Genomic DNA, 14,939 nt, shown 5'->3' with positions numbered 1-14,939 from the left:
TTTGACGTCTTCCAATTTTTAGTGAACAATATTTGGTTTTTATCTTCTCCTAAACATATTTGTTCAGTTCAAAGCGTATTTACGTACCTCTCATTTGCAAACGGAAAATGTATCTTCTTCTCATTCTACCATGTGACGATACCACGTATTTACCGCACTGTTGATTTTCCCTGTTTTTCCATTGGGTGGAAAATCTAGAGTAAGATAAGTGCATAAAATCGTCACGTAGGAGTGAGACGAATATGCATTTTCCGTCTGCATACGACAGGCGTGTAAATACACCATCAGTGGCGGATGCAGAAGAGGTGTTTAGGGATACGTGGGAATACAGGCGAGTCCCCCGCTTTCCGATCCGGCCCCTCGCGACCACTACACTGCCGTGTTACTATATAGCTCGCGCGACTTTCAAGCAAGAATAAAAACTCCATTTTCAATTACAAAATACAATAACAAAAAGGATCTTTTCGGGAAAAAGCGAGCTTAACCGACCAGTATAATTGCCTTTAGATTATGTGCTTAAAATATAGCGTTCAAAAACTCAACCGTTTAGATTGAGGGTGGCGTCCCATGATTGCAGAATTGCGTTGCGTGTTGCATCAAACCGCTATACACTCCAGCCAATCATAGTGTTTCTCTGAATAACTAGGAGAATATTATTGGCTGAAATGGCTAGTGATTTGACGCATTACGCAAAAACCGTTTGAAGCGCCTTAAGTCTGTCGAGGTATCGATGCCAGTGACAACGCACTGCCCTGCAGGGGGACATTAGAGTGTGAGGATGAAGCCGTAGTGCGTACGACGACGAGTTGACTGGTCCTCGTCAAAGTCGGAAATCCCTCATACTTAGACCTAGGGAGGTATGAGGGTTTAGAACACCTAGGGCGGCAGACTCACCTGCGATCGGACCAGAGTCCCTAACGTGCGAGTTTTTTCTTCAACTATGGATCTTAAAAAACAAACAAACCAAAATAAGCTAATATCTGGCTTTAAACATAAATGTAACGGACATTAATTCCAAACGGTCGTAGAAGTATCTCAGACACAATAAAAAGTCTTGATCAAAAGTGTTTTCAACGTAAAACCGGAGATCAAGATACTGATTGGGAACCTCGTATTATATGCTGTTTTTGTTATAATACCCTTCGTCGTTATCAGGAAAGTAAGAAAATTAAATTCAGTTCACCGACAGAATGGAGACAACCTGTTAATAAAAGTGATTGCTATTTTTGTAATACTGAAATCTCTGGGTACATTTTGAAATCAAATTAAAAAATTGAGTATGCCAATGTTTCTTGTGTCACCAAGTCGATTCTCTCATGTGATGAACATATTGACAATATTGATGTATCAGAAAATATTGCAATAATTGGAAAATGTGTTATTTCTTCAATTAACCAAATCGCCATTGAAACATCTCCTGATGAAAAATATCACAGTGATGCTGGTTCTCGTGACAATGAAAGTGACGACAGTGAAGATGACTTTATTCCTTCAGGAGAACAAAAATGACAAAAATGATATATACAAAAGGAATTAAATGACCTTGTGAGGAACTTAGGATTGCCTAAAGATGCTACTGAGTGGATGCTTTTTATTGACTCGTCGCAGCGTAGTCTGAAAGCAGTTTTGCTACACAATAAAAACAAATATGCATCAGTACCTATAGCACACTCGACCATACTGAGGGAAGAATATATAAACTTTAAAAATGTTTTGCAGCTGATTATTCGAGCCACTGGTGGATCCCCGAAAATTCTTCCTCCCTTTCATATTAAACTTGGCTTAATAAAGCAATTCGTTAAGTCATTGGACAATAAAGGAGAATGTTTCACATATTTAGGAAGCAAATTTCCAGGCTTATCTGACGCCAAAATAAAGGAAGAGGTATTTGACGGGCCTCAGATAAGAAAAATGGTGAAATACATCGAGTTCATTGAGTACATGACTGATACTGAAAAAGATGCCTAGCTCAGTTTTAAAAATATTGTAGCAAATTTTTTAGATAACCACAAATCTGAGCACTGAAAAAGTTGTTCAAAGTATGGTTTAGAATCTCCACGATTAAAATTGTTTCATGAATCTTAAACTGCATTTTCTTGACTCACATGTGAATTAATTTCCTGGAAATCTAGGTGATGAAAGAGAAGAACAGGGGGAACGCTTTCATCAAGATATCAAGAAAATGGAGCGTCGTTATCAAGGGCGATGGAATGAGCACATGATGACATATTTTTGCTGGATGTTAAAACGAGATGCTGAGTGTAAAAGGAAAAATGTAAAAAAATACCACTACGTAGGACGTTCATAGATCAAAGAATCAGGAAACGTAAAAAAACGTAATTCATATACGTTTAAAAATGTATGTAAAATTTATTTCTAAAAATTACTAGTTCCCTTCAATTAACCACTAATTTTTGTGACATATCTAGCCATTGCTCTAGATGAGAAAAAAATCAAGATAGTGTATAGTAACACCGATGTCACATTTATACCAAATTTCGCGAAATGCAAGCAGATTTTGTATTCACCCTGGCGGGCCGAAGGAACCGAATGGATGATGCGTTTAAAGTGTAGCAGTCAACAGGTGTTACACGTCTTATATTTTTTTAAGCTTTTTACCGTTGAAAAAAAAAACTATTGCGATTATTTCGTGACCTTCTATAGGAAATTTTAACGTGGATCCAATGGCGTCTTTACGGGTACTTTGTAGAGGCTCTAGGCGGTTTCTTCGGTCCGCCAGGGCATTCATCGTTTTCTGTGTACGTTAATATAGTTTGCATACAATCTAAGGCTTTTTTTTATTTTTCACTTTTTTCCCTAGACTAGGGAAAAATAGAAACTCTGCAGAAAAGCTCTGAGGGTGGCGTCCCGTGATTTCAGAATTGCGTTGCCACCCTTAAGGCTCTTTTACACCTCCAGTTGGTTGCTCAATCAACAGCCAGCAGACTATAAATCCCTTCACACCTCGATTTTCCGGAGTCCGAAAATTTTCCTAATGGCGGGAAGTTTTCAATGTAAAAATTAATTTAAAAAGATTATATCATTATTGGCAATAATTAAAGCAAAGTACTTGGAATAAATTTGTATTTATTATTAACAACAAATTATTTACAAAATAATAAAAAATTGGCATTGCTATATATTGCATTGGGATCTGAAATCTTGAGGGCACCACTGGCGGCAAAAGCATGTAGAAACTTCGTAGAAGGAGAAAGAATTTAACATGCAGGACCCCCTCTATTTTGCGGAAAAAAAGTGAAAAATGCAATTTCAGTTTCTATTATTGCATTTTGTTTGCAAATTTTGAATTTAAAAATTCTTGTTGCCTAAATAATAAATTTTTCAATTTTCCCCCCTCATAAACATTTAAAATGTAATATTAACTATCGACATTTCAATGCAAAATTTAATTCATATCAACTTGAAATGACAAATCAGCAGTAACATTTTTCAGATTTGATGTTATGTTGATATATTTGTACATAAAATTATATTTTTATTTAGAACCTGCTTTGATTATTTTCACTCGAATGCTGAAAAATCTTCGAAGAATAAAAACGATAAATATTTTACGATGATTATAAATGTTTCTTCAAACTTTTTTATTGACAGTTTTATTGACAATTATTGACAAGCTTAAAAATCCGTTTGAATTTCGTGCATTTTTTACTTTCTTCTGTTTTATTTCTCGAGCCATACTATCAGTAAATGCTGTAAATGTACTATAAGATTTTTAAAATTTTGGTTTAAAAATAGGAGTTTATTTACATTTTAGAAAAACCGATCAGTTTCTTGCTTTCGAGCTATAGAAAAGCAACCAAACACATAACAAAACACTTTGCTCTTCAATTTTCGTGGCGAAAATTCCATTGATAAAGTTTTTTTAATTTTATTTGTAAATTTTTATTTATCACTTTTCATTTTTATACAATTATATGAGTGTTGCCATTAAAGCAAGAGGAGGAATATAAAAAAAATAGAATGCAAGTATAGATATTGAGGATTTTGCGTCTAATACCTCTCTCTTTCTGTGCCCTACAACCCGAATCACAGCCCTTACAAAAAAAACGCGACATTGTTGTTTCACTTATTATATAGGTTTTTAGCACTTACACATTGTACAACAATATTTTTTTCACTAAACACAAACAGTTTGCAATTGCGTAACGTCATTAATAGTTTATGTTTATACTGGTTCAAAATTTACATCACATGTTCTCGTACTTCCTAGAGTTTCCGCACGTAGCGCTATCATCTGCAAAGACATGAAAATTTGAGGACAATCGATCGCGATCGTGGGCTTTTTTCCACCATCCCCGGTATAGGCGTGCGATATCCTTGTAGTACTTCGTGATATGCATATACGCTTTATTTACAAAGAGTAAAAAAAAAATTCAGACGGTATTTTTACAAGATTACTTAAAAAACAAGAAAATATCTCGAAATTAGTTCATGCGGTATTAATCTTGAATATAATCATCATATCAAGCGTAATTATCTATACAATTTTTGAATATGCCGCTCCGTTCTGCCAAGCTAAAATATACCGTTAAAGATAGCGTGTAGCCAAGCCCCTATATTTAAGAAAATACACCATATTAAAGACACGCTCTTAAATACAGCGCGGAAACGGCCTATGAGAATGTAATAATTCATTATTTTCTGTGCAATCAAAATTTAAAATTTCGATTTTTTTTAAACAAATTCAAAAAGTTGTTTTGAAAATCTTGTAGGGCCTTAAAAAAGTAACGTTTTTTTCTCTTGACTTTTTCCCATATCACTGTTGCTTTCAGCTTCAAACTTTCATTTTCGTCGGCTTTTTTGTATCTTGAAAATGCTCTAACTTTGATAATTTTAATTTTATAGAAAATAGTCATGAAGATCAATTGTTCGTATTTTTATCTACTATAAAAAACTGTGTGCCAAATCCCAATGCCATCCGATTTTTCTTTCAAAAATTATCAGGTATACAGACGACTACAATATAGGTGACAGACTGACAGACACCGACGTAAAAACTTTTTTTCTGACTCAGGAGGCCTCAAAACGGCGATGTTTGATGAAATCCGCGAAAGTCAGTTTTCACATAAAAGATAATAGATTGAAGATCTTTCTTCAAGTAATAAAATTTTCTTTAGCTATGGACTTTTCTTTTCAATTGCAATTAATTTATCTACAAAAATAACAGAAAAAATCTACAATTTTATTAGTCTACCTAACCTCAATTGCACTTTTAGCCATATTTTTCTTGACTAATATCATATTCCACACATTTCACCGTTAAATCCAAATTATGACGTCGAATTCAGATTCAGCAGCTCAAAATATATAATAAGGATATACTTTTCTCGAACCCAGTTCAGACAAATTTTTTGTGTTAAAAGACATTTTTTGATAATAATCTCTGAATAACTAAGGTAGGAATTTAAATAAAATGAAATACTTCACATAATATTCTTTCAAGTTATGATTCTTCGATCATACTTTAGGCTCTTTTTATGCCTGCGCTTAGAGCTGCGACTGTTTATGTTATAGCGATAAGTAGTCTAAACTTTCGTAACATTCCTAAATGAGATCACGAATTCGACGAAAACCCATTCTTAAAGACCCCTCTTCCCATACGAAAGCGAAAACGTCATCGTAGAATCTAAGCCAGTTACTTGCCAGCTCAAAAGCTTGAACCATCTCTTAAGAAATCTTTAAAATTTTTTGGTCAGTTTGTTGTAACAACAACTTTTAAGAAACCATCAACGCTCTATGACGAGTTTTCTTTTAACTGATTCAGACTCTAGTCAGAGTTTTCTTTACGAGTGAGTCTCTATTCAGAGTTTTCTTTTGAAACTGAGTGATGCTGTATTAATAGTTTTCTGGAAATGGAGTGAGGCTCTTTTAATGAGTTTTCTTATACTTTGGGTGTGAAATAAGTGTTTGTGTTGAATTCTTAACAAGTGGAGACTCTTTCTCGTTCATATATTTTGTGAACTCTAGTTTGTGAGTAGTCTCATTTCTAAGTTCATGATATCTTAACTGCTATCTTTAAATTAATTAAGAAACTCCATGAAGGGTGAACCGTCTCTGGTTTGTGAATACTAATTTATCTTACTGATATAAAATAAACGTTATTTGAGTGAAATTGTGTATTTTGATTTTGATCAGCAGTGCAACTTAACATTTTTTGGTCCTTCGAGCCGGATAAAACGAATGGATGGAGCAGTGGATGGAAACGAACGTTTCCATCCACTGAACCGAAATTCGTCACACCGCACTAAATGGGGCTTGGAATAAGTTTTCTTTAAATAATGATGCAATAAAAATTTCAATGAGACAAGTAAGTACACATGATTATGAGCGTCTATTACAGAAGTCATTTGGGATCATCAAAGCATCCTCCAACTTGGAAACAGTTTATTGAATTTTTGATGACGAGATTATTATCGTTACAAGCTGTAGAGAAATCTAGGAGACAAGTAGTTTATCCTAAAAAGCAGTCCGTGAAAGCCCACTTTTATTCTAGTGATCAAAGTTCAAGTGCTACTTAAGTTTTTACGAGCAAATGCTCAATTTGCTTTTCAAATCACTATGCTGATAATTGTCCTGATCATACTAATCAAACAATTTAACGACGGATGGAAATAATAAAAAAATAAAAAACCGTGTGTCAATTGTCTTCTGCCAATATATAGCGTCACGATGTAAATCTAATAAGCGTTACAATAAATGTGGAAAAAAGCATCATTCTACCATTCATAAAGTGGAATTACCTAAAAAACCAGAACCTTCCACTTCAAATAAGGATGTTCAAGTTAATTGTGCGTCTACAAATCAAAGCTCGTCAGTCTTTCGTACTCTTCTAGCCACTGTTCAAGTCAACGTCGTTTCCGACACAGGAGAGAAAATGAAAATTAGAGCACTCGTCGATCCAGGTTCGCAAATCTCGTATATTTCCGAGAGATTGATTCAAAAACTTCGATTATCACGTCAACACACTGGCGGGCCGAAGGAACCGAAAGGAGCCTCTACAAAGTCCCCTTAAAGGCCCCACTAAGACCCCTTCGGTTCCTTCTTTAAAAACTTTTCAACTTTTAAATTGTTAAAATTCGGATTCTACGTTAAAATTTGCATTAGAAACTCACGGACTCATGGCAATACTTTTTCTTGCAGCGTTAAAAGCTTTAAAAAATAAAATACCTGTAATTTACATTGGCCGAAGGCGGCTTCAAGTGCACCTTCTTTTAGCAGCAGTTAATAAGCGTTCCGTCAGTAACTTTAAGAATTTTGTCGGTACGATAGCGCCACGCATTGGGAACCTCAGACAACAATGCCGCGATGAAAGTGAGGGAGAATTTTATTTTTAAACTTCGAAAGCAAAATGCTACTTGATCTATTATGGATGCGCTTGAAGTAATCTTGGGCAGAAGTTAATGATATTTTTTTAACGTTTTTTAGGGTGCAAAAAAAAGTATTGCGATTACTCCGTGAGTTTATAATGGAAATTTTAACATAGAATCTGAATTTCAACAATTTAAAAGTTGATCTTGCTGTTTTCTTTTTAGTATTTTAAGAGGAAACCGAAGGGGGACTCAGTGGGGTCTTTAAGGGTGCTTTGTAGAGGCTCCTTTCGGCTCCTTCGGTCCGCCAGGGTATACTGTCACATTATTCAACCTGCATATTTTATATCATTTAATGAATGTAATTAAATCTTTATTACTTACCCACAATTTTTAGGTCATCATTTGTTAACTGATCTCTGTACAAAAGCACTGCAAAAAACAAGCACATATATTGAAACAGCTCAATTGACAATATTTACAGGGAAATAACCTCAGTTTTCAATTGCCATTAAACACGGCACTCATTCGCATAGTTCTTGCGGAGAAAAGAAGATCGCACAGCGCATGCCCGCTTAGATTTGAGTATGAGGTTCATGATGCAAAACTTATCGTAGGTGGCACCACTGAGCCGAGTACTTGACCCTATGCTAATGAGAATATTTATCATATGGCATTCGTAAAATGTTCATAAATCCTTTCTGGCTGTCACTTGTAAAGTTGTGACGATCCCTGTTTTTTACTCCTCCCTATAAATTGTCTCAGAGGATGCTTCAGTCTAGCCAGGGTATGGTTTTAGAGGCAATCAAAAACAGATCTTTTTAATTTACAATAAAGTATTAAAGTATTTATTTCCCTACTATTTATTAGAAATCTAAACTTAAGTCCTAGTGTTTTGTGTGAAGGATGCGTGAACGCGCGCGCGCGCGTGTGTGTGTGTATGCGCGAAGTTTGCAGTATTAAGTGTAATTGACGTGTGTAGCACGGTTACATCTTAGGTGTGTATGTGATGAGTGTAACTCTAATTATACTTAATTTGAATTGTTTGCGGTCAGCCCGGTATGAAGGGGTGAATTGAATTGAGTAAACATGTGTACACATATCGTAGAATTGCAACCGTTTTTAATGAGTAATCAGTCGTATATTTAAAAATGCATTTCAATACCTTATATCAAAAAAACATTGTGTCCCAGTTTAATTCTATTTAATGTGATGAAAATTTCAATTAAAAAGTGTATACATTTTAGTTATGATTAGGACGATTAAAATTGAAGTCAACTTAATACTGTTTAATACCAGGGGTTAAACGCAAATATTGGAGACAATTTAATTCTCTTCAGCGAGTGAAGATTGGGAGCAAACTAATGACATTGAATTGCGTCAGCTGACCTCGGAACTTAGAGTAAATTGAATTCTATCTGCTGACTACAATTTTCGAGCAGATGAATAGTATTTATTTGCTTTCACAAAATTCGGTAACTGAAGTCAATCGAATTACTTTTGTAGAGTTATTATGTGCATAAAACCAATGATATTGAATCGTTTTAAAATGTGATGCCAATTTAATACGTTGTGATGACTGAAACGCCGGAAGTTAAAATTCGAACTGTATATTCTATTTAAAAATCAAGTTTGTTGCAGATTTGTTAAAATAATTGTTAGAATTATAATAAAATAATAATGAAAATATGATACAAATAAATAAATAAAATATTTATGTGAATTATTATAGCGAAATTTAGTAAATGAAATTGTTAATAGTAAAGAATTACACAGGCTTTTAGATCGAATTTAAATGATCAAAAAATTTTCAAAAGTAATTAATCATTCGAAATTTTTATTTCTTATTAAAAATTATTTCTCAAATAAAAAAAAATATAAAAAAATACACACGCATAGTGCGCGACTATGATTTAAATATTTCTGCAGAACATCTATCAAATCGGCCGTGAAAAAGTATGTCGCAGTTATTAAAAATTAATTGAAGGCGGAATATTTAAGTCTATGGCTACTTTCGAATTATAAAACATGTTGCTGCGAATCTTCAAATTCACGTTTTTATAGGTTAGAAAAAAAATGATAACGCTCTCGTATCACTTTTCGATTTTCTGAAGCATTGAAATGATAATTTTAAATATCCGATAGAAAACCAATGGAAACGTTTCCATTGTAATCAATTCGAACCTTCTCACTGGGTGATGAAATCAAGAGAGAGTACTGAATGGCGGCAGAAATAATAGAGTTCCCTTACACGTTATTACGGTTCCTGCAATTATAAATAAAGAGAATGTTGTCAAGTACGAACAGGGAAATCGACAATAATCGGTTTATCCAATATCCGCGCCCTAAATGCCTCTACGGAAGGCGTGGTAATTGTTGAAAGAGAGGTTCAGGTAAGGGGCAGTATGGTGCGGAGCGATCATTGTGTCGGTAACGAGGCGGTAAGTCTATGATAAATGGTAACCAATCGGCGCGCTATACGTTAGCATTTATATCGGCTAAAATGGCATCCATAGGTGCTCCTGTTGAGTACGATTTTAGGTTATGGTATTTTCATAATTGTAGATTAGTAGAATGGTGGAATAGTTTCGACCAACGAGGTTACCCAGATAACAATTGGTGCGCAGGATGCGGGCACTGTGGAGGCATGTGGGAGGATTAATCAACACGACGTGAGTTCCGCTCAGCACTCAGATGCGTCATCCATGGAGGTAAATAAAAAGGTTGAATTAAATCTATCGGAATTTATTAACAAAATAGCACGCCTATAGCGGGGATGGTGGAAAAAAGCCCACAATCGCGATCGACTGTCCTCAAATTTGTATTTCTTCCCAGATGATAGAGCTACGTGTGGAAACTCTAGGAACTACGAGAACATGTGATGTAAATTTAGTACCCATATAATAAGTGATACAATAATGCCGCGTTGTTTTTGTAAGGGCTGTGATTCGGGTAGCAGGGCACAAAAAGAGAAAGGTATTAGACGCAAAATCTTCAACATCTATACTTGCTTTCTATTGTTTTTATATTCCTCCTCTTGTTTTAATGGCATTATTCATATCATTGTATAAATTATACAAGCATTATTACTGCGTTCGTGACACCAACTGACACTTGTCATAACCAAACTTAAACTATAAACAAACTCGATACTTCATAGCAGACGACAATTTCTAAATTTATTTTTTCACTGAAGGGAAGCTTTAATCTGGGAAGGCATAAAACTCCGAGGACAGTCGATCGCGACCTGGCGCCTGTCGAAATACATGGTGCGCGGTCTCTTTGTAGTACTTCGTGATTCGCACAAAACTAGAACCGGCACACACCGACGCGTTGCAATGATGCAAAAGGCTCTGAGTGGCACTGAGCTAGGTCGTGATCTAGAATTCACTGACAGTATTATTATTAAAAAGGCAATTTATAGCTTTTCTAAGCATTAAATAATAAATTTTGTTAATTTATAAATTAAACATTTTGTGTTCCCACTAGGTACTCATGTTGCACGCATGTGCGCGCCGCAAAGTTTCGTCACAGGGTGATTGTAAACATGCTCGCATTGTGCCACACCTCGTATACGCCTTTTGTTACAATCACAAAATGTGGGTGAACATGGTGAATTTTGGCATGCATGTTATGCGCGCATCGACGTACGCGTGACATGCGAGCACGAATTGTTATCTGGGTATTTCACAAACAATGATTTTTGTAGATCGCACAAAAACTATAATCACATTTAATTGCTTTGTTTCAAATGATTTTTGTTTAAAATCAAACAAATATTCGGATATACTTTATTTCTTATATTGTTTTCAGTCACACATTCTTGTGTGCAGTCCTTTTTGCAGTAAATGTCTTTTTTCAGTATTAGTTTGGACATTTTTTTTAAAATACAAAAATAATCAAAATAATACATTATTTATTATTATTAAAATTCTGGGTTGAGACCGTAACAGCCCCTGAAGCTTGGGTTATCCCGTTGCGTCCCCTTATAAGCCTTAAACATGGCCCCAAAGCCCTCTCCATAAAGAGAGGACCGCAGCCACGCTGATGGCTGATATTTCAGACTCACTGATACTGAAGCTGCCTGTGAGTATTATACGTTTCCCCGCAATCGCAGGGCAGTGACAGAGAATATGAGTGAAAGTCTCATTATCCTTTCCACACAGACTACAGAAGGGACTTTCTTCAAGCCCTATCTTATGTCTGTGATACCGGAGGTTTTCATGTCCTTTAAACATTTCTGTTAGGACTTTGACTTCATTCCTCCGGAGCTTGAGTATTTCTTTCGCTCGATGAGGGTTTAGCTTTGAGCCCAAGAGTGTTTTAGCCTGGCTGCAGCCAGAGACCGCATCCCACTCATTCTGATGTTCCTCGGTCAGCCAACTGTTAATATCCAACCTACGAGAAGTACCTACAACTGACTCAGATCCAGTAAAATTTCCCTTTGCTGCTAGCTTTGCTAGCCTGTCCGATATCTCATTGCCCCTGATGCCACTGTGTCCAGGGATCCAGAGCAGAGTGACTCGGTTTTCTGTTGCTAGTTTATTCAGTGCCTCAAAGCACTCCCATACTAGCAGCGACGTGGTCGTTGTTCCATTCAGAGCAATGATAGCAGCCCTGCTATCTGAGCAGTTGTCTCCATCACTGAGCAGGTGTTCCTCACCGTCAGCCCATTCCTCTTTCGTGGATAAGCTAACTCCGTACTTCTTATCGAAGAGGTAGCGACATGTGGACATTTTGTCCCTGAGCATGCTCAGTGTCAGTCTCCTCGCGATGTCGATTGGTATCCGCATCTCTGTCGAGATACTGCTATCGTTTACCATATTTAATCTCCAGTCCGCCTTCGCAGCCACGGCCTTTGTGGTGAGATGGAGGGGCTCCAAACCTAATAGTGGCCCCAGAGCCATCGTGGGTATCGACTTCGTGGCACCAGTGATACCTCTCAGAATCAGTCCCCTGATTCTATTCAGTCGGGACTTCACAGTAGAAAGTTCGACCCTGGTCCATCAGACGACTGCCGCATAGGTTATTCTGGGTCGCAGGATCGCTGTGTAGACCCACACAAGTGTCTCCGGTTTCAAGCCCCAGCTTTTCCCTATGGCTTTTCTACAGAGCCAAAGAGTCGCTACTAGCTTCTTGCACTTGTTTTCAAGGTGCTCGTTCCACGACAGCTTCGTATCCAGAATGACTCCTAGATATTTGGCTTGCCCTTTGATTTCCAGTTTTTGTCCAGCCAATTTCAATTTACTCGTGGTTCCCCACTTGTACCTTCTAGTGAACACAACTGCATCCATCTTACTCGGATCGACTGATAGTCCAGTCCTCCTACACTATGAATCTACTATTCTTAGTGCTTGCTGCATTACTCCGAAGAGCACATCCAGATGCAGACCGCGCACGATACCAATATATCGTCCGCATAGCCTATAACGTGTAGGCCCTGACTCGTGAGTAGATGAAGCGATTCATCCACTACAAAGCACCACAGCAAGGATGATAGAACACCTCTTTGCGGACATCCTGTGTCAACAGTTCCACATTAAGTGGAACCCTTAGTCGTGGTTAGATTCCTATTGGCCAACATATGGCAGGTCCATTCCACGACTGCACTAGGCACCCCGTGTGCGATCATGGCCGCCCTAATTACCTCTCCAGAGGTGTAGTTAAAGGCTCCTTCGATGTCCATGAAGATTACAATCGTGAGACCTTTCTGCTTTAGTTGTTCTTCAATTAGGTTAACTGCAGTGCTTAGGGCCGTCTCAGTCGAGTGACTCACGAACGGCCCAATGATGATCTCACCAGCCCTCTGTAAGAAGAGTAGATATATACCATCCGGACCAGGAGACTTGTAAGGACTGAAGGATTTCAGGACCCACCTGACACTGGCTGGGGTGACAATCTCGTTGGCTAGCCGCAGTTTCGGGCCCAGTTGGGACACAGGCGGCTTTGATTGTCTCGGAGGGCCGTCCCCTTGTCTCCTAACTTTGCGAAACCCGGAAAATGTGCCTGGATCAGGTGAACCAAGGTATCCCCGTCAAACTCTGAGTATCCCCCGCCTGACAATTTTAGATTCCCGAGAATAGCATCCGGTTTTCGAGAAAGCAGCTTGTCTCAGTGTCTCTTAAACGTGGGATTTTTCGGCCCCCACCACTCTCCCAACTGGGAGCGACACATTCAAACGTAGCGTATCGGTCGGTCGGCTCTGTTAAATGCTGAGAAGCCCAGCCTCGTGTAAAGCCGAAAATGCACGAGCAAATCCTCGAGCTCTCTCGAGTTAAATTCTGCGAAGACCAGTCTCGTGTAAAGCCGAAAATGCACGAGCAGGAACCTGAACTCACCCGACCTCACGGATGACGATCTAGCTGCTCCTCAAATTTATTCAGATTTTGAAACCCCGAGTTACCTTAGAACCATTAGGCTTATTGCGAAGAGGCAAATATAATTGACTTTAACAAATAACTTTAACAAATAATTGATTTTTAACAAATAAAAAACAAGTTTTCCACAAAATAGTTAAATTTTCTACCTTACAAATTACTTTTAAAAATACATTTTTTAACTTAAACATTGTAGTTTATACTAAATTTTGTAGATGAAAAAAATAATTTTTAAACCCAAATAAATGCGTATTTTCAACAAAAGAAATTAATTTTTATCTGAAACAAATGAATTTTTAAAGAAGAATAATTCGCCAACAAAGAAAAAAAAATTTAAAACTAAAAATAAAATTGTTCAAGAAAACAAAGTGTCAACAAAATTGTTCAATTTTCATCTATAGAAACGAATATTAAACTAAAAAAAAATAAGTATTTGATCAAAAATGGAATAGTTAAATTTTCAGCCAAAAAATTCAATTTTCAATTAAAGAAATTCATTTTTAACTAAAATTATAATGTTTCAATGAAAAACTGAATAGATAAATTTTCAGTTAAAAAATAATTATCAACCCCGAAAAATCAAAGTTTCAACAAAATATTAGAATTTCCAAGCAAAAGATTAAATTTTCAAACAAATAATTTAATTTTCAAACCTATACCTTTTTACCGAAAACAGAAATTCAAAATTTTCAAAATCAATTTTAAAACAAAAAAACTTTTGTTTACAAAATAGATAAATTTGTCAATGAAAAACGGTTATATTACCAGGTTAAAAAATCAATTTAAAACCAACAATTTTTGGGCAAAATAGTTTAATTTCCAAAAAAGTAGATGAATTTTTAACCATTTTATACCAAAATAAAAGAAGTTTCATCAAAAAATGCATTTTCATCCAAAGAAATGAATTCTCGATTAAAATAGATGAATTTTTAAACAACAAGAATAATTTTCTACCAAAAAAGAAGAATTTTCGACTGAGGAAGGTCAATTTCCTACCAGTTAAAATTATTTTTCAACGAAAAATGGAATGGAATGAATTCTGAGAGAAAATTAAAAAAAAGATCAAAATTTTTAAAGTATTTCGTAATTTTGCCATATTATATAATTTTAGAAAAAAAAGGAATTTAATTCTTACGAGGGTAGTTCAATAAGTCCTTAGAATGACCAACAGATGGGGCGCGAATCGCTCCAAATCATCTGTTTTCAGTCAGCACCACTCCCGACTAGATATATG

The 14,939-nt window shown here is 36.3% G+C and overlaps 1 protein-coding gene across 1 annotated transcript in view; it reads right to left on the bottom strand.

The window, feature by feature from the left end:
• LOC117181255 (cytochrome b-c1 complex subunit Rieske, mitochondrial-like) overlaps positions 1-12,064 on the bottom strand; it is a 32,978-nt gene extending 20,914 nt beyond the window's left edge. The window contains exon 1 of the mRNA XM_033373819.1: positions 11,992-12,064. Coding sequence (XP_033229710.1) covers positions 11,992-12,064 — 73 coding nt within the window. The remainder of the gene's footprint in view (positions 1-11,991) is intronic.
• Between the last annotated feature and the right edge of the window lie 2,875 nt (positions 12,065-14,939).

This window comes from Belonocnema kinseyi, chromosome 10 (genome assembly GCF_010883055.1).
Source record: "Belonocnema kinseyi isolate 2016_QV_RU_SX_M_011 chromosome 10, B_treatae_v1, whole genome shotgun sequence".
Lineage (NCBI taxonomy): Eukaryota > Metazoa > Arthropoda > Insecta > Hymenoptera > Cynipidae > Belonocnema > Belonocnema kinseyi.
The sequence above is the reverse complement of the archived record's forward strand: the minus strand, read 5'-3'. Positions and strand labels throughout refer to the sequence as shown.